Genomic DNA, 23,512 nt, shown 5'->3' with positions numbered 1-23,512 from the left:
GATTATTTTGGGTTTTTCTTTAAATAATTGAGAGAAAAGAAAAGGATCCTTAATCTGGCGCGCAATAACAGAGGAAGACGTAGACACAACGTTATCGAACCAAAACCTGTGTTTTCGTTTCTTGTCTCATACTCCTTAATACTACGAAAATACGTAATACTATTCTTTATTACTACCTATATTGTTTAGATTTCGCAGCTTCCATTGTTTTGAGTTGACCAATGCTTCGGCATGCGCGTGGTGTGTTTTGTTTCTTCTCTTGTCTCCTTTTCCTTCTTATCCTACGCACCTCTCTCTCTTTCTCTCTCCACAATCTCCATCATCGACTACACTCACTCACTCACTAGTGTTATGCAGTACTAGTTGTTCTTCTTCCCTGTCTCCTCTTGATCCTTGCATGATTCGGTGGTAACTTCAATCTTTATGTGTTTGTTTTTGTTGCTTACTACGGTGGTGGTGGTGGTGGGTCCAGCTCCGTCGTCGTTTTATCCCCATCAATGGTTGCTTTCTTGCTCAGTCTAGCACAGTGGTTTTTGCAGGGGTTTGTTCCCGTGTCTTTTCTGGTTCCTGACATTATTTCAACTCTTTTGTTGCTTTCTCAAATGGGGTTACTTTTGTGCTATGGTTATGGAGAAAAGATATGATTTTTTTTCTTCTGGGTTTGTGGGGTGAGAGAATGTGAAGTTCCTCTTGGTGGAGAGAGTTTTTAAGAGCTAAAAGTTTGCTCTTTTCTTTTTGGTTCTAAATAAAAGTTGGGTTTTTTGGTTTGATTTGGTGGAATGAGTGATTCTACTTCTTCATGTTTGGCCATTGCGGAGAAGAAGGCACAGAAGCCAGGTGGCTGTTCTGGCATTTTCTTTCAGCTCTTTGAATGGAAGAGGAAGCTTGCAAAGAAGAAGCTCTTCTCTAAGAAGCTTCTGCCTCCTGGTTAGTTTCTTTTTGTGTCCTCAATCTATATTATATATATTTGTTTTGACTTCAATTCTTCTGTCACCAACAAACTTGGTTTTGTGGAAACCGATGATTCTTTTTTTTACCTTTGTTATTGTTTTGTTGAGTGTATCAGCTCGTGCTAAAAGGTTTAAGGGAGATGAAAAAATGCCAAATTCCAAGATCCACTTGGTAAGGCTTTATATATATAGTTCATGCTTGATGGCTTGTGTTAGTGTTTGTGATTTGTGTTGCTTTTACTTTCGGATCTTATTCTTTTGTTGGGTAATAATGTTGTGCCTATGTTTCAATTGTAGATTGCTAATGAGAATAGTGGAGGTTTCCCAAGTGCCAAGAAAGGTGGGAATTATGGCTTTGAGGTGATAGTGCCACAAAAGAGTGAAATGCGAGCTCCCGGTCTGGTAGCTAGATTGATGGGCCTAGAATCTATTCCGGCTTCAAAGCGTGATAAGTCGAAGAAAGGTTTGAATTTGGATGGTTTTGGTGATAATGAGAAGGAGTGTAAGAGTAATTGTGAGTTAGATAGGCACGGCATGGATTCGGAAATAGTGGTTATGAAGCATGATTCAAGACCTGAGAAGCTTCAGAAGACCGGGACAGATGAGAGACGGGCAGTGACGAGGTTTGGAGCCGAGGCCTTGCAAATTAAGCATGTTTTGGCCAGAGCAAGAAAGTATCATCATCATCATCATCATCACCATCCAAAGCTTGCATCTCAGTTGATGAGCCCAAGAATTCCTTCGACGAAGAGTGCCTCTCGAAGCTCTAGGTTGATAGGAGCAGCTACTAGAATTTTGGAACCTGGATTACAGGCTAGAAGCAGAGCTAAAGGTTCTCTTCTCACATATCATGGTTCGGCATTTCCTCCTAAAACCAGCAATGTGACAAATTGTGAGGGGCCTAGTTCGGCCGTTATGCAAAATCAACTTGACTATGATGCAAGCACAGCCAAGCCTTTGATGGGGCAGACTTCTTGCAAAAATTGTGGTAATTTAGTTGATGTTGTTGACTGCAAGCTGGATGTTCCTTTACCTGTTGTGTCAGATGTGTTTGCAACAACCTCTGTGGTATCATCACAGAAGAATGGTAGGTTCTTCACTCCCTCTCCTTCTCCCTCTCATGAACAAGAAAGAGAAATAGTTCTTCTAAGAAGTCAGGAAAAGCTCATGTCTCTTGCTACTGAGAAAGAAGGAATGGATAATGTGCATCAATTTTGTAACAAACACATCACCAAGAGAATGACAGTGCCCCGTGACGGTCCAGATATCTGGAACCCATCGAGCCAATCAGTTAGTACTGGAGAGGGTGATGCATCTTCCTCTGCATTAAAGCACAAACCGCAAACACAAGAACGAATGTTGAGCAACGAAAGAAGTTCATCTGCTTCTACAATGAGTAATACAGGAGTAAAAAGAATGTCATCATCTACAAGCAGTGTGAATGAGACTAAAGACTTTGTTGCTCTGAATAGAAGCCTAAGTGGTCAAGTGAGGATAAGGTCACCCACCAAAGTAGATAGTTCCAAATTCGACCTTGAGAAAAAACCAAGTTTTAGTCAGAACAAATCCTTGTCTGATGTAAGGACATTAGAGAGAAAAAGAAGAACCTCAAATGTCATGCAAGGTAAAAGTACAGCTCCTTGTTCAGCTGGAGTGAGTCAGAGAAATCTTCGATCCGATGCACTTGTCGGGAAACAAAAGGGATTCATCGCATCCTCCTGGAATTGTTCTAACATCAAAAGTAAACAGTGCAGTAAGGAGAAAACAGTGAAGGTTAATGACAACAAAACCAATGAGGTGGTTTCTTTTACATTTAATTCTCACTTGAAGCAAAAGATAGGCATAGATTCTGAGAAGGAAGAGATAAGCAACAATATTGAGAGGAAGACATGCTTCCAAAGACCTTCGCCCTTGCGAGTTGATGGGTTAAGTGCCTTTCTAGAACAAAAGTTGAAAGAATTAACTTCTCAAGAAGATTATGATTTGGCTACAGGTACTCCATCAAAAAAATCAACTGCAATGATTCTTCAGGAGCTGATATCTGCTCTAAGTTCAGAGCGCCTGATTTGCTGTAATGGTCATATGTTTGATGAAAATTCCAGGTTTCATGTAAGTCTTTGCTTTTTGTTTTTTTTTTTATCTCACTGTATTCTGATCATTTGATTACCATAAGTTTCTTCTCTTATTATATATGCATAGCATGCTCTTTGCTTATGTTCATGCATCGGTCGCAATATCAGAATTTTGTGATTCGGCCATTCGGGGAAAAAAATTTCATATTTTAAATTTCATGACCCTCTTAGCTTACTTTAATAGAGTTACTTTGGTTCCAAAGACTCATTCTAGATATTAACTTATTGCATTTGTAGGAAAATGCAGTCGGTTAAGTGGATACACATATGCTGACTTTCATGTCCCTTGTATGATTATTGTTGTTAGCATGAAATGCATATATAACATCATTAAATTTACGTTAACCAATGCACTTGGAATTATTTGAGATTAGTTTATTGTCAATTTGAGCCTGGTGCTATTCTTTCTGAAAAGTGCATCTCTATTTGACTTTTATCATTCTTTTTTCTACTCTTATCAGAATGGGCCAAGACAAGAAGGGATATTCGGAGCTTCTTGCAATGGTAATCATCACAGTCCTGGATCAGTTCTTGAAGCTTCCTTTTCTTCTAGTAGTTTGGATGAAAGCTCAGGTAACAAGAATATTTTTTCAGAAAAGGTCTTGTCAATTCGTTTAACCACTGCATTTACAGGGTTGAGTACTCTTTTTTATGCCTATGATCCTTTGTTTAGTTTCAGGGCAGGGTTATCACCCTTACTCCATGAATAACTCTTATGATCAGCTGGAACAATTGGAACATGATGCTGAACTCACAGATTCTGCAACAACATCTTCAAACAAAGGGAGAGTAGTTTGTGAGCTACTGATTGATCTTGTCAACCAAATTCCCGGGCCATTACAAAGCTTATATTCTTTTGGGCCAAGTTTGACAAGAAGCAAGCTCACTCATATGAAAGATGTTATCTTGAATGCTGAATTGGTTATCGGAATCGACACCGTCTTTGGTCGGGACGAAGCCCCGGAACTTGTAATTCATCGGTTCCTCCTCGACGAACTGGACACCATGGCAAGTGATATTATGTGGAGAAATTTTAATCTCTTTGTGGGCTGCACCGATTCTAGACATCAAAACAAACTTAAGGGGTTCCTCTTTGACTGTGTTATAGAATATCTAGAATCAAATTGCTGCCGTTATCTTGAGTGTGGATTCAAGCTATGGTGGACTAAATTGCAGCAATGCTTGAAATCCAAGGTGTTGGCTCAGGAGGTAAAGGCTGAGATTGAAAGATGGGGGAGCATGGCTGGGATGGAACATGATGAAATAATAGAATGGGAAATGAGCTACTCTTTGGGGAAATGGATAGATTTTGATATTGAAACATTTGAGGCTGGTGTTATGATAGATAGGTGCATATTTCAAAGTTTGTTGGATGAAATTGTTCAAGACCTTGTTGTAGGTTGCAAACACCAGCATTGTTCATCATGCAATATCTATCTCCCTATCACTAATAGTCATTGCTAGGAACCAACATGTATTTTTGTACAAAAACCATTTGGGGATCCATGGATTATTAGTAGACAAATAAATATAAGATACAAATGCTTGTTTTGTGTGTGATTCATAACTAACCAATTGATAAGATCAATGACAACAAGGTCAAAGTCTCTTTTGTTTTAAGCATTTTCATCTATTCTAATCTTTACAATTTTTTTTTTCTTAAAAGAAGTCATTTTCAATGTTAGAACATGATTTGTTGGCATGATTTGTTAGGTAACAAGGAGGGACAAATTCCAATTATGATCAATAAGTCAGAACAATGTAAAAGAAATAAATTACTATTATTTGAATGTTTAATAACAATTTTGATCTTACACATGCAATATTTTAGAGAACAAGATAGCAAAGATAATCAAAGATAAATTTAAATAAATGTATTAAATTACTTTAAGCAGTATCTCTTTGATCAAATAAAAGATCAAAGATAAAAGATCAAAGATTGTTTTTGTCTTACTGAGATGAATAAGACCTTTCTTTGTGAAGCAGTGGCAAACTGTAATTGCAATTTAAAACCACCTCCATCTATATATGTCCAAACCTATCATTATTATAGTGAAAAGCATAATATTACATAAGATACTTAATACAAAATATTTTTCAAAATTGTTATTACCAAATATATCATTCCTAAATTTGAAAATAAAAGATCTCATACAAAAACATTTAATATAAAGTATTTTTTATTTTTTCAAAGTCATTATTGTAATATGTCTTTCATATTTTTTTAGGGACTAGGCATCTTAGCTCCTAGGTCTCTTCACTGGATTCATTTTTCGAATTCATCCTACATTTCAAGAATAAGAATTAGGAAAGGAACAAAAACCATAACAAGACACACAAATAAAAAAAAAATCAGAAAAACAATAAAAGTATTTACTAAGTTTATCTAACATACATAATAATTGGCCCCAAACAAGATTAGAAAGAGTTTCCTAGTAACATGTTAGTGTCATTGTTGGCAGGGAAATTGTCACTTAGATAAAGATGTGAAAAACGTCTTTTCTTAAAGATGTTTTTTAAAAATTAAAATTTAATACATATAATTAATTAAATTATATTATTTTTATTAAAATTAGACTGGATAAATCAGTTTAACAAAAAATTAATACATTAAATTTTAAATCGGTATAAATTAATATTTTTTATAAAAATTACTACAATATTCTTATTATAAAACACAACTAAAATATTTCTATTATATATTTTATATATATATATTAATTTTAAAAATTTTAAATTTTAACCCTATAACTATAGAGAAGAAAAGGGTTAGAATTCTCAAAATTAATATATATAATAAGAATATTTTAATAATTTTATATAATAGGGGTATTGTAGTCATTTTTTATAAAAAATAATATTAATTTAGATGAATTTAAAATTTGATCACTATTTTTCGGTCAAATTAATTTGTCAGACCTAATTTTGACAAAAATAACATAATTTAAATAATTATGTGTTAAATTTTAATTATTAAAAAATATCTTTAGAAAAAGACATTTTTTGTGTCTTTATGGAAGTTATTGATATAGATAGTTTGAACCCAACTTACATTTTCATATCCTATTAAATATGACAAACAAATTTTAAACACGTAGGAGTACGTGGGAGTACGTAGGAATCAACATGTATTTTTGTACAAAAGCCATTTGGGGCTCCATGGATTATTAGTAGACAAATAAATATAAGATACAAATGCTTATTTTGTGTATGATTCATAACTAACCAATTGATAAGATCAATGACAACAAGGTCAAAGTCTCTTTTATTTTAAGCATTTTAAAAGAATGTAGTGGAAACTGTTGTTTTATTTCTAAAAATGTTGCTAAAATTTGTACATAATTTTCTCTACTTTCAAACAAAAGCAAGAGGATCAGGGATAGAGGTCCCAACTCGAGATCGGGGAGCATTACCCTGTTAGGCTCATACAAATTCACCTCTTCCCCAAACAGAGGTGCATATACATGTTCCACGTTATCAAACACTACCGCTCCTATGCCATTTTTTCCTAGGCCAGAAGTTGACGAAATTTTTTTTCTAAATTAGATATTTTATTTATTGATATAGATGATTTGAACCCAATTTATATTTTTATATCCTATTAAATATGATAAAAAAATTTAAACACGCAGGAGTACGTGGGAGTACGTGAATAGAAAAATTATAAGATTGAAAGTTGAATATTTTTTGTATCCATTATAAATTTAAAAATAAATTTAAAAAAAATTGTACGTACTGTTAATTATTAAAATTTTGGTGATTATTTTAATAGTAATTTTTTTGTTGCTTATATTTTGTTTGTCTCAATGAAAAAATAAGTACATGCTACTAAAATGGATTGGATGAAGAAAATATCTATGATTATAAATAATCTTTATTCTCTAACAAATAATAAGTGAAAGATTATTTAAATAAAAAAATTCTATATATATACATTCACATAAGAATACCTGAATCATCAACAAAATTACTATAAAAGTCATAAAAAGTACATAAAAAATTTTAGGCTAAACTGTAGAAGGAGCATTTTTAGGGGCAGCCTCCCAAGAGACGTGACTAAGAAAAATAAGAAAAACAAGCTTGTCAAAGCATATTATTCTGGTTTTTTTCATAATAACCAAATTTAAAATGTTATAATCAACTTTTAAAAAAAAAAGTAAAGATCAATAAAAAAGATTTTTTAAATAAAAATAAGAGTATATACCTATTTTGGTCCTCAAAGAATTTCAGATTGGACACTTTAATCCCAACTAAAATTAATTATTCAATTGGTCCCTAACAATTAACTCCGTCAGTGACTTAAGTCCTTTACTCCGTTAATTTTAACAATCTAACAATCTAACACTATAACTTCAAACTATACAATGCACACTCTATAAATTTAATATTCCAATTAGTTATCCTCTTGTAGTTGCGAAGGAAGATTAATTGGGTATACTAACTCTAACTCACAGGTCTTAGTCTTTTCCTAGGGAAGAGCTAGAATTTGTGAAAATAGAGTAAGACAACAATTTCAAAGTTCAAATTACACTTGAATTTTTCAACTCAGGGATCCAATTAATTAACTCCCAAGTCAAGTTGGGAGTTTTAAATCATAACATAAATGCCATTTTTATATAACATGGAATAAGAAGAGATGAGAGACATGATAGATAAAATAAATTAATATTTAAAAATTTTAAAATTAATCATTGAACGGAGAAATTCAAGCAAGGAATGGAATTAAATATGCAAATGATTCGTTATATTAATAAATATAAAATTAAGAAAATCATAACATGAATCCAAGCAATTGAACGGAAAGCGTAAGAATAAGGCAAGAGAAAAGCAAACTATAATGGAGAAACTTCAAGCGAAGGTAGTAGTAGTGCTATCTCAAAATCCAATCCAAAAGCAAAACTATGAAAAGCTAGAACCCTAGGAGAAGTAGTGTTCTTCTCTAGGATTTCCTAAACTAAAACTAAAAACTAAGTGAGAATGAAAAATGTCCTGAGTCTCTGCTGTTCCCTGACTCTAATATGTGTTTCTAGGTCGAAAATTGGGTCCAAAATAAGCCTAAAATCGCCTCCAGCGTCACGCGTACGCGTCAGTCACGCGTGCGCGTCGATGGTCTTCTGCGCGTGTCACGCGTACGCGTCAAGTACGCATACGCGTCGCTGTGGGATGCACCAAAGCACGCGCACGCGTCAGGTGCGCGTACACGTCGCTCCTCGCTGGTCAGCTCCTTAGTTTCTTATGTTCCTTCCATTTCTTTGCAAGCTCCCTGTCCATTCTCTAAGTCATTCCTGCCCTATGAAACCTGAAAACACTTAACGCACAGATCACGACATTGAGTAGTATAAAGAAGAATTAAAAATTGACAATTTAAAGGTTTAAGAAGCAAGTTTTCAATCATAATACCAAATTTGGAAGGCAAACGTAGAACATGCGAATTACATGAATAAGTGTATGAAGAACTGATAAAAATCACTCAATTTAGCACAAGATAAACCATAAAATAGTGGTTTATCAGTGATGTTATCAAAGACGTGGAAGTGGATGCTTTTGGTGGGTGAAGTGCAGAGGAGGTGGATGTACCAGTCACAAAGATTTAGAAAGTGTGTGGTTCATGACATGTTGAGGTAGGTGCGACGCGTGTGACAATTACACCATGGCTTAATCTTGGAGTTAAAGAGGAGGAAGGAAAAAATGGAAAAGAAGGAGAGTATAAATGTTAGGGTTATGCGAGATATGATAAAAATTGGGGAAGAACCGTGTCGTTTTCGAATAAAGGGGTCAGAGATCATTTTGTCCCTTATTAGGGTTGTCAGAGATCATTTTGTCCTATGTTAGAGTTTTCAGGGACCATTTTGTCTTCCGTTAGAGTTGACGGAGTCAAGGACTTAAGTGACTGACGAAATTAATTGTTAGAGACCAATCGAATAATTAATTTTAGTTGGGGACTAAAATGTCTGATTTGAAATTCTTTGAGGACCAAAATGAGTATATACTCTAAAAATAATATACTTTGAGAAAATTAATAAATTAAGTACTTTATTATCTAGAATTTTTGTTGTAATAATTCATAGTTAATACATGATAAAAATGAGTCTGTTTTAAACATAATAAATTCTTAAACATAATTGATTTTTTGTTTTGTGATATAAAACAATTACAAAAAAAAGTAGTTATAGAAAAACAAATTGATTCATTAATATTAATAGACTTAAATAAAATAGCGTGTAAAGATGTACTCTCTCAGCTGGCACATGAGTACGTGAACAGATTATAAATTTACTAACAGAGAAAATAGTTATACAAAAACAAATTGACTAATTAATATTAATATTAATATATTTAAATAAAATAACTTGTGAGAATGTACTCACCCAATTGGCACATGAGTACGTAGTAGCCTTAGAAAACTTGTGTGAGACAGTAGTTACCATAAGTTCCTTCCAACTAATGGGACGAGAAGTCCGCATCAAACAAAAAAAAGCATATTGTCATAATAAATTTTAGAGTTTGTATAATTTTTTGGAGTATTTGAGAATGTTCTAGATGATTTTAGAATGTTCTAAAATGTTCTAGAAAGTCCCGAAATATCCTAGAAGGTTCTAGAAGACTCTAGAAGGTCATAAAGTATTCTAGAAGAGTGTAGATATATATAGAAGTATAAAGAGTGGTATGGAATAATCTAAAAACATTTAGAAAATTGTAATAGGATAGATATTTGTAAAGAAGGTTCTGAATGATTAATCTGGACCGTTGATTAGATTTAATCCTAACTATCTATTGAGGAGGTGGATGACTATAAAAAGGGGTGAGAGTTAGAATTTGTGTATATGTGAATCATTTGTAACAAACACTTGAGCAATAAAAGTGTTCTTTCCACCAAAGTTTTCTTTCTCTTGTGTTCTCTTGTGTTCTTAGCTTTCTTGTTAAGTATTGAGGGTGAGGCTGACTTGGTCTTAGCTCAAGAGGTTGAGTAAGTCTGAGTGCCGGCACGGTAGCGTTGAAGTGTGTCCAAGGCTGTAACAATTTGGTATCAGAGCCTGGTTCAAGAGGGAGCACAAGTCGCTTATGAGTATGGCTTCTAGTATCACCATGGAGCATGTTGAGTCTCAAAGGGGAAAGAATGCTATTCCTTCTCAATAGGGAGGCAAGAAGGTTCGTTTTTCAAGAGAGAGTTTCTGTGTTGGAGAATGTTCTATCCTCTATGGATGAACGTTTCCAAAGGATAGAACATGATAAGGGGACCCTCGAGGCTCACGTGTTAGGAGAACTAGATGCTTTCAAAGAAAGCATGCTCCAAATCGAAGAGAAGTTTGAGAATTCCTTAAAGCTATTTGAGGAAGTTCGAGTTTAGTTCGAGGAGGCAAAATCTCGACCAACCATTATAAGGGAGACGACAAAGATTGATCTCCCCAAGGCAAAGGAGTTCAAGGGCGTAAGGGACGCTCGCGAGGTGGAGAACTTCCAATGGCAAATGGAGAGGTACTTCAAAGGCCAAGGGGTGGTCGAAGAAGCAATAAAGGTACGCACTGCAGCTCTCTACCTTTCTGATAATGCTACTTTGTGGTGGAGGAGAAAGTGCGTAGATATGGAAAAGGGTACTTGCAACATAGGCACATGGGAAGATTTCAAAAGGGAGTTGAAAAGACAATTCTTCCCTAAGAATGTGGTTTATGAAGCAAGGAAGAAGTTGAGGGAGTTGAAGCACAAGAGTACGATTAGCAACTACGTAAAGGAGTTCACTACTCTCACGCTTCAAATCCCCAACTTAGCATCAGAGAATGTATTGTTCTTCTTCATTGATGGACTCCAACCTTGGACAAAGCAAGAACTATAAAGAAGGAATGTTAAGGATGTCGATGAGGCCATCATGGTGGCCGAATCACTCACTGAGTATTATAGGGGAGACTCTAAACCCAAGTCTTCCTCCAAGCCTAGTTCTGCTAAAGGTGGGGGAGACAAGGGGAAGAATTTCTCAACCAAGAAGGAAGGAAAATACTCTTCAAAGAAAGAGTACGAAGAAAAGAAGAAGGCTTTCGTGCCCAAAGGAGGATGCTTCGTGTGCAAGGGACCACACCAAATGAAGGATTGTCCCAAACTAGGGACTTTGGCATCTATCGCCGAGGAACGAAAAGCTCAAACTCAAGTAACTGAGTGTGTTGGATCTATCCAACACATAAATGCTGTGAAGGGCAAAGAGGCAAGCACTGTAGAAAAAAAGGCTTGATGTATGTCAAAGCCTTTATCAATGAAAAACCTGTCATGGCTATGATCGACACTGGTGCTACACACAACTTCATTACGCCTGATGAAGCAAAGAGGCTTGGGTTGAAGATCACCGAAAAGAATGGTTGGTTCAAACCCGTGAATACCAAGGGTGAACCCCTTAAGGGAGTAGCAAAAGGGGTTGAGATGACTCTTGGTTCTTAGAAGGGCCTTGTGGATTTCTCAATAGCACCCATGAACAATTTTAAAATAGTCATCGGGCTCGATTTGTAAAGAAAGGCAAATATAATACCTATGCCATACTACGACATAGTATGCGTCATGGAGAAATGGTCTCCATGCATGGTCCCTACAGTCTTTAAAGTTAACGAACCACCGATACTTTCTGCTATGCAACTCAAGAAAGGGTTCAAGAAGGGAGAGATTACATATTTGGCTCTATTACAAGAGGAGTCAACATCCGAAAGAGAAGACGTCCCTCCCAAAATTAAGGAAGTCCTTGAAGAAAATAAGGATATGATGCCTCTCGAGTTGCCAATACAACTACCACATAGGAGGAAGGTGGACCACAAGATTGAATTGAAGTCAGGAGCAAAGCCGCCCGCCTCAACACCGTATAGGATGGCACCGCCAGAACTCGAGGAGTTGAAGAAGCAACTCAAGGATTTGCAAGATGCTGGGTTCATCCGTCCATCTAAGGCACCTTATGGCGCACCAGTCTTGTTCCAAAAGAAGCATGATGGTTCATTGAGACTATGCATCGACTATCGAGCACTTAACAAGGTAACCATCAAGAACAAATATCCTATTCCTTTGATAGCCGAGTTGTTTGATCAACTTAGTAGAGCCAAGTGGTTCTCAAAACTGGATTTGAGGTTAGAATATCACCAAGTGAGAATTGCTTATGGTGATGAGCCTAAGACCACGTGTGTCACGAAGTATGGATCGTATGAGTGGTTGGTGATGCCTTTTAGCTTGACCAATGCTCCTGCGACCTTCTGTACCTTGATGAACGAGATCTTTCGACCTTACCTTGATCGGTTTGTAGTGGTGTACTTAGATGACATCGTTGTCTATAGCAATAACTTGGAGGAACATGTAGAACACTTACGAACCATGTTTAAGATCTTGCGAGAGAATAACCTATATGTGAAGAAGGAAAAGTGCTTCTTTGCAAGGGACGAAGTCCACTTCTTGGGACACATCATTAAAGATGGAACTCTTTGCATGGATCAAGGAAAGGTGAAGGCTATCAAAGAATGGGAGTCGCCAAATAAGGTATCTAAATTGAGGTCATTCCTTGGGTTGGCTAATTACTATCGGAGGTTTACCAAGGAATACTCCGCCAAGGCTGCACCATTAACTGATCTTCTCAAGAAAAATCACTTTTGGGAATGGTCAAAAGAGTGTCAAAAGGCCTTTGACAAGTTGAAGGCTGCTATCACAGAAGGACCAGTACTAGCACTACCCGACTACTCAAAGGTATTTGAAGTCCACACTGATGCTTCTGACTATGCTATTGGAGGGGTTCTGATGCAAGAAGGACATCCGATTGCCTTTGAGAGTCGCAAGTTGAATGATACAGAGAGGTGATACACCGTCCAAGAGAAGGAGATGATCGCGGTAGTGCATTGTCTGAGAATTTGGCGTCACTACTTGCTTGGTTCACACTTCATCGTCAAGACAAACAATGTAGCTACAAGCTACTTCCAAACTCAGAAGAAGTTAAGCCCTAAACAAGCTAGGTGGCAAGATTTCTTGGCTGAGTTTGATTTCAAATTTGAATACAAGTCAGGCAAGACTAATGTGGTAGCAGATGCGCTGAGTCGCAAGGTTGAGTTAGCGGCCATTTATATGGTTGAAGGAGATATTATGCATATCATCAAGGAAGGGTTGCATTACGATCCATTAGCCAAGAAGTTGGTGGAGTTGGCTAGAGAAGGTAAGACAAAAAGATTTTGGTTGGAAAATGACCTCTCTACACTAAAGGGAGAAGACTATACGTCCCTAAATGGGAAAATCTAAGAAAAAAATTAGTAAGGGAATGCCACAACACCAAGTAGGATGGTCACCAAGGTCAGCGAAGGACCTTGGCACTCATTGAATCTTCTTATTATTGGCCTCAAATGAGAGATGAAGTAGAGAGTTATGTGAAGACTTGTCTTGTGTGCCAACAAGATAAGATTGAAAACAAGACACCAAGTGGGTTGTTGAAACCTCTGCCTCCATCAGAGCGACTGTAGGAAAGTGTCTCTCTAGATTTCATCTCTGCCTTACCGAAGTCCGAGGGGTTTGGATCTATTCTCGTGGTAGTGGATCGATTTTCGAAGTATGCTACCTTTATACCTGCCCCTACTGACTGCACTGTAGAGGAAGCAGCACGACTATTCTTCAAGAATGTGGTGAAGTACTGGGGATTGCCTAAGAGCATTATTAGTGATCGAGATCCACGCTTCACAGGACGACTATGGACAGAGCTGTTCAAACTCCTTGGTCGGAGCTTCATTTCTCAACAAGCTTCCATCCTCAAACTGATGGGCAGACTAAGAGAGTGAATGCCTTACTTGAGTGTTACTTGAGGCATTTTATAAGTGCTAATCAGAAGGATTGGACAAAACTCCTAGACATTGCTTAGTTCTCATACAATCTGCAAAGGAGTGAGTCTACAGGGAAGAGCCCATTCGAGATTGTGATTGGACAACAGCCGCTTACACCTCACTCTCTTTCTTCCTCTTACTCAGGGAAGAGCCCTGGAGCTTATCATATGATTAAGTCATGGAAATAACAAGCAGATGTCACTCGTTCTTACCTCGACAAAGCTGCCAAGAGGATGAAGAAATGGGCAGATAAGAAGAGGAGGCATGCAAGCTATCAAGTGGGAGACAAGGTAATGATCAAACTTCTCCCACAACAATTCAAAGCCTTTCGCAAAGTTTATAAGGGTTTAATCCGCAAATACGAAGGGCCATTTGAGATCATTGGACGTGTTAGGGAGGTTGCTTACAAACTACAACTCCCTCCCTCTATGAAGATCCACCCGGTCTTCCATGTGAGTATGCTTTAACCATATCACGGAGACCAAGACGAACCGAGTAGAGGTGACTCGAGTCGTACTCCGCCCGTGGTAATTAGATCCTTTGATAAAAAAATCGAAGAGACCTTAGCTAATCGCATCGTGCGACGAAGAGGGGTACTACCAAGTATCCAATACTTGATCAAGTAGAAAGGGCTCCTGATAACCGAAGCTAGTTGGGAAACTCGTGAAGATCTGTGACAATTCCAAGAACACCTAGTGCGCTATCATGAACAGAACGCGACGAGGACGTCTGCGCATTAGGTGGGGAAGAATGTCACGGTAAATTTTAGAAGGTTAAATTTAACAATATTTGTATAATTTTTTAGAGTGTTTGAGAATGCTCTAGATGGTTCCAGAATATTCTAGAATGTCCTAGAAGGTCCCGGAATACCCTAGATGGTTCTAGAAGACTCTGGAAGGTCATAGAGTATTCTAGAAGAGTGTAGATGTATATGAAAGTATAAAGAGTGGTATGAAATAATCTAGAAACATTTAGAAAGTTGTGATAGGATAGATATTTGTAAAGAAGGTTCTAGATGATTGATCTGGACCGTTGATTAGATTTAATCCTAACCATCCATTGAGGAGGTGGATGGCTATAAATAGGGGTGAGAGTTAAAATTTGTGTATGCGTGAATCATTTGTAACAAATACTTGAGCAATAAAGTGTTATTTCCACCAAAGCTTCCTTTTTCTTGTGTTCTCTTGTGTTCTTAGCTTTTTTGCTAAGTATTGAGGGTGAGACTGACTTAGTCTTAGCTCAAGAAGTTGAGTAAGTCCGAGTGACGGTACTGTAGCGTTGGAGTGTGTCCAAAACCGTGACAATATGCCTTAAAATCCGAAAACAATTACTACTTTAGAATTCTGAAAATATACAACAAAGAAACAAACTTACAATAAAAGATACATTCATAATAACAAATTAAAATGTGAGAACTTATATCAATAAAAGCTTCAAACTTGCAATGAATCTAATGTAAACAAATAATTCAGGATTACATGGTTAATAGGTCAAAAAAACTAAAACTATATTTCTTTAAATATTCATCGAAAGATTTGTAATTAAACAGTAGCAAAATGAGAGAAAGAAAGAAAGAAAATACAAGTAATGTGACGTTTTTCATAAAAATTAACGCCAAATCTTTAATCCCATGATAAACACATATGCCAAGGATCAATATATTTTATTATTGTTTTTGATAAGCAAAATGACAAGCTCAACATAAAGGGAACAAATATCCTGAATCAAACCCTAAAAATGAAGTAACACAAGAAAATCACATAATAAAACATTAACACAAGAAAAGCACTAAAATCATATTTCTCTATGAAAGGAAAAAACTATCTTTAGATGCATATTCAAACATGCATGGTTAGATCACTTACTCGTCTTCTCCTTAATGCAGAAGCTAAATCTTAACCTCTCTTTTATTTAATATTCTTATGCCTCCACTCATCACTTTTTTTTTTTTTATTAACCAACCACTAAAGTTGTTTTTATAGGCTAGGTTTTGGAGTGGTTACTAAAAACCCACCAAAATCTCTTATTTAAATTTCAAGGTATTCAGATTATGTAAAAGAAAACTTAAAGGTCAATTTGAGGCTCGGGCAAATATCGGGATCAATTTGAATATTTCAAACAACCATTGATAGAAATAAAAAACTCAAAAGTGGGGGTGTATGTTCTGATATTAGGACAGAGAAAAAAGGAAATCAGAAAACGGAACCAAGGAGTGTCTCTTTGATCATGCAATATCGATGTAAACATAAACACATAAGGACCGATCAGACAATATCAAAGGTTGTTCTTGTCTTACTTAGAAGAATAAGACCCTTTCAAGTTATAATGGAAACCGCATTTTTACTCATTTATTATATTTGAAAAACAATACACTTTTATCCATATCCTCAATTTCAGATACAACTTACACAATACTGCAAGTTTCTTCAAAAAAAGAATAGAAACAGAAAGAATATATGTAGGAAAAAAACAAAAACCAGTGGAGGCATCACCAAAATCCAAAGCCTTCTCACAAACTCAAACAACCAACAAAGGGTGAAAAAAAAAACCCAAAATTTCAAAAGAATTCCATCACCATAGCCACTAAGTAGGCTTTTTAAGTTGTGGAATGTTGCAGTTGTAAACTTTCAATCAAATTTATGTGACTACATCAGCTGCATTTTCTTTCTCCCGTGGCAAACTGTAATCACAATTTAAAACCACCTATAATTGTCTGTACCCCAAGACAGTTCTTCCCACCACCCTGCCACCATTGTTCCTTCCTACTCCTCTGCTACCTTCACCATTGATAGCATTAGCAGTGGCAGAAGTGAAATTCCTGAGTTCATCCATAGTTGCATAACTCTTTCTTGCCATCAAAATCCCACCACCCTTCTTCTTCTCCCCTGCATTTGCTGATTTACTCCCTCTCGAACTCGACGATAACACCCCACCTGAATTGTACAAATACAAATACCAGAATTGAATAAGAGTATAAGACACAATAACACAATACCCAGAAACTCAAACATAGCAATTTGATGAAAAGATTTGGTCTTTCAAAGAGAGCTATCAGTAAATTATAGAACACACCTTTGGAGTAGTAACTCTTTGATGGCGGTGTAAGCTCCATTACTGAAGGCAATGCATTCACTGGTTTCCGATTCTCCTTCCTCAAGACAGCAGAGAAATCAGGAACAGATTGAGCAAGAGCGGAAGCAGAAACAGAGGAACCTTTTCTTAAACCACTCTGAAACTTGACCTGTTTTCTTGGTGGGGTTGGTAGTTGTTTGGGTTCAAGTTCCTCACTTTCCTCTTCCTCTCGCTCTTGTTGCCTTGGGTACTTCATTCTAAGCTTCCTTTCTCTGAGTTCAGCGTATGCTTCGTATCTGGGTCCTCTCTCCATGTCCTCCATGATGATGAAGCTCTGTGTTGTGAGACTCATGGGGAGAACAGAGTGGTTCAAGATCGAAACAGAGTTGTTATTGTTATTGTTATTGGGATTGAGAATGAGAGAGATTGGGTCAAGGGCGTGGAAGAGAGAATCGAGAGAAGGGTTTGGTTGATGATGGTGGGTTTGTAACGGTTGTTTAAGAGAGACGTTGCTCTTTGCTATTGTTGCCATTGCTGTTTTCTTTTGTTCTCTCAGATTGGTTTATTTGATTAGGAAATGAAGAAATAAAAAATAATGCTTTGCTTTTATTAATGAATATAAATATAATATTTGATTCTGTAACGGTCTAATAAATCTATCTAGGCCAAGAGAGAGAGAAAGGAGGGGTTTTTCACTTTTTCAGTTTTTCTTATTAACGTTGCAAATGGGATTGGGAAAGGGTCCCATTTGTTGTTGCATTGAAGAGTCAAAGTTCTATGGTTTACATTGGATTCTATATTTACTACTTAATTAATTAATATCATTATTACCAATTATTGCTACTAGATGGGAGATAATAATGATTTATGAACACGTGGTAAAAATACTAGGTCTTAAAACTTTATAATGAAATTGGAGGCATGAAATTTTTATTCATTTATGGGTTTTATTTGTTTGTTTTTTAAGTCATGTGTGTCTATTAACTCTTTTTATTAGTAAATCATTGTTGTTAAATTAAGAAAAAAAAACCTTCTAGTTCGTGCTTTTTGTGTTTGATTGTTTTACTTTTACATACAGGCTACCAATTCTGTGAACTGGTCCTAGCAGCAACTAATTTTTCTCACCATGAAGCTCAACTATCTGCTTGAGCCAGAATATAAACAAGTGTGCTTTAAAAATTTACATCTCAGCATGTGTTTTTTGTATAAAATTGCTACCAAGCATACACTTCATGGATTTCATCTCTCCCCAAATTTTGTGGTTCAGTTGAGAATAATATTACATAGCTATTATTTGTTCATTTCTATAATTTATGAAAAATTAAACCTTATGGTACTTGTATTTTTGCCCTAAGTTGAATCTATAGACATGGTTATTAAACCCATTTAACACTAGGGTCCTCACTGCTTCAACTCCTTGCTCCAATGAACTATCAATCTGTCAAAAACATATATATTTTTTCATCAAAATTCAATCAAGGAAGGGAAAAAAAGGAAAATAAGTTGCGACAAATAATAAAATAATCACACAACTTCGAGGATTTTACTCCTCGAACTGCATCTTGTAGGTTAGATCTGTCCAAATTTGTTAGGATCCATCTATAGTCTATTAGCCAAATAAGTTCTAAACTGTTCTCAAACTGATAGAATATATTAACTATCATAACATGAGTGTAATGTGCAAAGTATTTACAAATATAAGAAGAAAAGTGTAATGCAACAATAAAAGAACTAAAGCAAATCATGCTAGGTTGAAAGCCACGAAGTATAACCTGTTTTCGCTCCAGTGAACTGAACTTCTGCAGAAGAAAAGCTTTCACATCCATACTTCCAGGAGGATTTCCAATTCCTATAAACACAATTTTAAACATACTACTAATGGATAAACTAGACACCATAGCAAGTCATCAACTGAAAGCAGATATATGGGAAGGAACTAACCTATGGAAAGCCGAGGAAACCCGTGGGAACCATCCAAATGGCCCATTACATTTTTCAACCTGTAACAATCTAACACTTGTTATGCATGATTTCAATCACAAGAAGACATAAACACAGAAATATTCTACAATTTCCCAAATATATCTTGATTCATTTCAGTCCATTATTGTCAATTAGTTTAAAGATGCTTGTTAATAATTAAGTAATATTGAATCATATTTATCTGATGCACGAAAAATCATCACGATCACAAATTTATAAACCATGTAATGAAACAATTCAACAAGGATTACCCATTGTGGTAACCATGTCCTCCTTTAGGTTGAAGCCTTAAAACACCATTTGGAAGACTCATTTCATCATAAACCTACACAAAATTCCCAGTAACTTTTAAGGAACTTGTAAATTGTCATCATTGACTACAACTAGAAGTAAGGTTAGAAAACATACTACTAAAATATGACGAAGGGGTACTTGATAATATGCAGCAAGAGGCCCAACCTTTAGGAATATTAGAAGTAAGAAAAATTAGGAAAATAAATGAGAAAAAAGGGGTAACAATTTATAAGTCATTTGTATGAATATGAGACACAAAAGATGTAATACCAACGTATACAAAAAAGTAGTAAATCAGATATATTGTTGACTTGAGTTATTACCAATTTCACTAAGTGTGCATGTATGTATCATAGAAAATCTAGCAATTATGTGATGAAATGAAACTAACCGATTCACCACTAAAGTTCATGTATGTTTGAGGCTTTGCAAGCAAAATTGGTACATCTCCTATAGAACCTATACAAGATAACAGAAGAAAAGGCAAATCAATGCTAAAGTTACCAAGATAAATGAAGCCGATAAATTTGGAGGAGGAAAAGAGGGGGGAAATATTAATAAGAATAAAATCATTGCTGGGCGATGATTTACCTATTCCAATCAATGCCTTAGACTGTATTGTGTTCATCCGAATCCCTTCTGCTTTAGAAATGTTATCGATTACTTCAAATCCCACCTAACAGATAGGGAAAAAAAACAAACAAAAGATTCACACATCAAACCATGAGAAGATTATTGTGCATAAGAACTTTCAAGAACTGCGTGGTGAATAACTAATTACATTGTGCCTAGTTCCATGGTATTTACTTCCGGGGTTACCCAGGCCTACAACAAGCCAAGGAGTATACTCCACTTTAGTAGCTCCATTCTTTGACTCTGGTACCGAACAGCGAACCGAAAACCTCACTCTAACCAAAGCCTTTGTCGATTCACGAGGACAATCAAGGTTCCTGGGAAAGCTCAAACAAAAGCCAGGGGCAGGTGATGCTGCATGCAACATCGATATACTGAAAAAATCAAAGAAAGGATACACAATGAATAAGAAACATGATGTCCTTATGTTACTCACAAAAAACAGCACTTAATTATCTTGAAATCATTCTAAGCTTAAATCCAAATTATGAATAGTACATAAACAAAGAAGAAAGACAGAATATACCACCCAAAAAAAAAGCTCTTTTTTTTGCAATTATGCTTCTGAAATAAAAGGAACAAGAACACAGCACTCCTCAATCAGTGTATCTTTGCAAGTCCTGTTGCAGGATCATAATACTATCTATTGAACTATGAAGAAGAAAAGCTAACCCATCCACACAGTAGTTTGCCTCACGGGAAATGTATTCTACCCTTACAACCCATTCTCGTATTAAGCATTTCATCAAACACGTATAAAGCACGGCACAAACTCAAACAAGCTTCAAAATAAAACACATTAACTACTCTTGGAATCATATAATCTCTCATCACACATCATCAACAAGACTCTCATAGCAAGCAAAACGGCGGCAAAACATCCAAGACTTACAGTGAGGGAAGCAGAGGCAAAGAGGCAGAGGTGAACGGATTGTGAAGGTTGGAAGAAGCAGAGCGGAAGAAGGCGGCAGAGGAGAACAGAAGTGCGCTGTTATCTCCGTCGCCGGCGGTGTTGCCGTCGCCGATACTAGTTGGAGAGTGGTGGTGGTGGGTGCTTGTCTGCTTGATAATGGATAGTGGAAAAGGATGATATTTTTATTTTTTAACGTAATGGGCTCAGTTGTTTGTACTAACCTTGAGGTTGAATTGGGCCTTAAATTTTTAAGTATTGGCCCATTCTTTTATTTACTGTAAATATAAATTGGGCCTTAAATTTTTAAGTATTGGCCCATTCTTTTATTTACTGTAAATATAAATTGGGCCTCGAATATCGAGGCCTAAACATACAAAAGATGAGTTGACGTCTGTAACATAACATGATATCTCAGCATATGCACAACGTGAATTTCTTGTTCAATCTATTATCCCACATAAGAAGACAAAAGTTTAGGCTAATTTTTTTTGAAATAGACAAGCATGACCTGTTATTTATTGGTGTAGAAAAGTCGAGTGCTTTTTACTTTTGTTAATGTGGATATAAAAAATTTGAAGATCATATTTCATAATAAATTTTTACAAATTCACAAATCTAACCTTTAGATTTGTAATTTTAAAATAATAAAAAATTTATTAACACAAATCTGATCTTTTAAATTTATGATTTTATAAAATATAAAAAATTATAAACACAAATTTAACTTTTAAAATTTTTTTTAAATATAAAATTTGATAATTAGATTTTTTCTACTTCTCTTTTACAATTTTATAATGCATTCTTTATTTATGATACAATAAAACACATATTTTTTTCAAATATTAAAAAGAAAAAGTAAAAATTTTATCATAATAAATAATTCTTGTATAAAAAAATTAAACAATAAATCATTTCGTTTTATTTTAGTTGTAATTTAATGTTGTAGTTATGTACTTAATTATGTTATTTTAAAGAGAAATACTAGAAAGTTAGTAGAATTTATTATTTTTTGTCAATAGTTAGTCATTAAAATTTAAAGTGTAAATTAAAAATATTTTTTAAGATTATTAGACTAAAAAAATTATAATAATAATAAAAAATAATAACTTCAGCTAATTTTCTAGTATTTTTCATATTTAAATACATATACTCTTTTTTCTTTAATTATTCAATATGGAATATTTATTTATGTCGCCATAAAAAATTAGGCTTTTTTATTAAAATAAATAAGGAAAAAATTTTAATTCCCTAATTACGCATGTCTGAAAATAATTTCAAGAATACAAAATCTCATGCCATATAAATCACCCACGAAATGAGTTTTTTTTTTTGGTCAAGTGGATTGGACAACCCCCAATCCTAGGCATTAAGCCCCATGTTTCACACACATACACAACACACTCACACACACAACCATGGGTATCATGAGTTCTTAAACCACAACCAGCCTCAGCTGGGATTTGAACCCGGGTACAGCATTGTATGAAGCGGACAGGTATGCCAACTGTGCTGGGCCTCAGCTGCCACAAAATGAGTTTGTATACCATTTCAGGGGAGCCGCCCACGAAATGGGCCACGGATCCAATACACGGACCACGAAATGGGCACCTCAAGTATAGCGTCGGCGAATTGGTGCAACTCTGGGGTGGTACTCTCTTATTTCACTTAATAAAACAAGTTGCAAAGCTACACAATCCTAGTGACAGCATCTGAAGGAATAAAAGCTTCTAGTTCTTCTAACTGTTAAGTATTAACATTTAAATCATCTCTTAAAGAGGGAAGAACAAAAGCGTTGAAGCTGCTGCGAGGAGTGATGGCGAATTACATACTGGGCTGACCCAAAGCTTCTGTTAGTGTAGTGAGCATTTGATCGGTAATGTTGTGCTTATTATGTGAACTATCTTTCTTTAAATAGAGAATATTAAGGTTCGATCTTATGTTAGATTTTGGAAAGTTGAACTTCCATAATGGAAATAACAAGGAATTGCTAGTTATATAACTTAGTTCTGATCTCACTGTAAAAGCAAATCAATTTCATTTGGTGGCTCCTTGATGATGATGATTCCAAGATTTCTAATATTACATTATTACCTAATACCTTCTATTTTGTTGAGGTATATATGATTGGAGTGTTCTGATTGTGAATTATAAATATGCTAACTGTCAAGTTCTTAGGTATGAATTGTAATTTTGACTAATTAAAATGAGGTATTATATTTAGGTACATTTGTTTGTTTGTTTGGAATTTTAACTGGAATCCTCCCCAAGTTAGAATTTGTTTTTGCAAAGGTTCAGACTAGTGCTTCACGCTTGTTTGACACTCCTATCTGCCCTTGTCGCACTGCCATTGTTTATAAGAGAAGTGGCATAATATTAGTATCAAGTGAAATAAGAGAGTGCCCCAAGAGACTAGGTTCCATACTACAATTCGCGCAGTTGCACCAATTCGCGGACGCTGTACCTGAGCCCTGAGGTGCTTATTTCATGGCTGCTGTTCGTGTGTTGGATCCGTGGCCCATTTCGTGGGCGGCTCCCCTGAATTGGTATGCAAACCCATTTTGTGAGTGATTTATATGACATGAAACTACGTATTTTTGAAATTATTTTCAGGCATGCTTAATTAGGGAATTAAAGTTTTTTTCTTATTTATTTTAATAAAAAAGCCTAAAAAACTAAGGAAGTACAAGTAATCAATTTTCACAAGGGAATGTTTCTTCT

At 35.6% G+C, this 23,512-nt stretch overlaps 3 protein-coding genes across 3 annotated transcripts; 1 reads left to right on the top strand and 2 right to left on the bottom strand.

Moving 5' to 3' along the window:
• The first annotated feature begins 228 nt into the window (after positions 1-228).
• LOC130973022 (uncharacterized) lies at positions 229-4,644 on the top strand. Its single transcript, XM_057897385.1, has 5 exons — positions 229-927; positions 1,067-1,122; positions 1,248-3,059; positions 3,544-3,655; positions 3,756-4,644. The coding sequence occupies exons 1-5, from the start codon at positions 780-782 to the stop codon at positions 4,544-4,546; spliced, it is 2,919 nt and encodes a 972-aa protein (XP_057753368.1). The 5' UTR covers positions 229-779; the 3' UTR covers positions 4,547-4,644.
• Positions 4,645-16,237: 11,593 nt separating this feature from the next.
• On the bottom strand, positions 16,238-17,537 carry LOC130976536 (uncharacterized). The gene is made up of 2 exons (XM_057901421.1): positions 16,972-17,537; positions 16,238-16,832 (listed from the first exon to the last, which is right to left on the bottom strand). The coding sequence occupies exons 1-2, from the start codon at positions 17,501-17,503 to the stop codon at positions 16,603-16,605; spliced, it is 762 nt and encodes a 253-aa protein (XP_057757404.1). The 5' UTR covers positions 17,504-17,537; the 3' UTR covers positions 16,238-16,602.
• Positions 17,538-18,142: 605 nt separating this feature from the next.
• On the bottom strand, positions 18,143-20,964 carry LOC130976115 (chloroplastic group IIB intron splicing facilitator CRS2-B, chloroplastic-like). Its single transcript, XM_057900884.1, has 9 exons — positions 20,774-20,964; positions 20,030-20,255; positions 19,840-19,924; positions 19,640-19,707; positions 19,363-19,413; positions 19,206-19,279; positions 18,913-18,971; positions 18,744-18,820; positions 18,143-18,409 (listed from the first exon to the last, which is right to left on the bottom strand). The coding sequence occupies exons 2-9, from the start codon at positions 20,246-20,248 to the stop codon at positions 18,293-18,295; spliced, it is 750 nt and encodes a 249-aa protein (XP_057756867.1). The 5' UTR covers positions 20,249-20,255; positions 20,774-20,964; the 3' UTR covers positions 18,143-18,292.
• Between the last annotated feature and the right edge of the window lie 2,548 nt (positions 20,965-23,512).

The sequence above is a fragment of the Arachis stenosperma genome, chromosome 4 (assembly GCF_014773155.1).
Source record: "Arachis stenosperma cultivar V10309 chromosome 4, arast.V10309.gnm1.PFL2, whole genome shotgun sequence".
NCBI classification, from domain to species: domain Eukaryota; kingdom Viridiplantae; phylum Streptophyta; class Magnoliopsida; order Fabales; family Fabaceae; genus Arachis; species Arachis stenosperma.
Note: the sequence above shows the minus strand (reverse complement) of the source record. Positions and strands in the feature narration are given on the sequence as shown.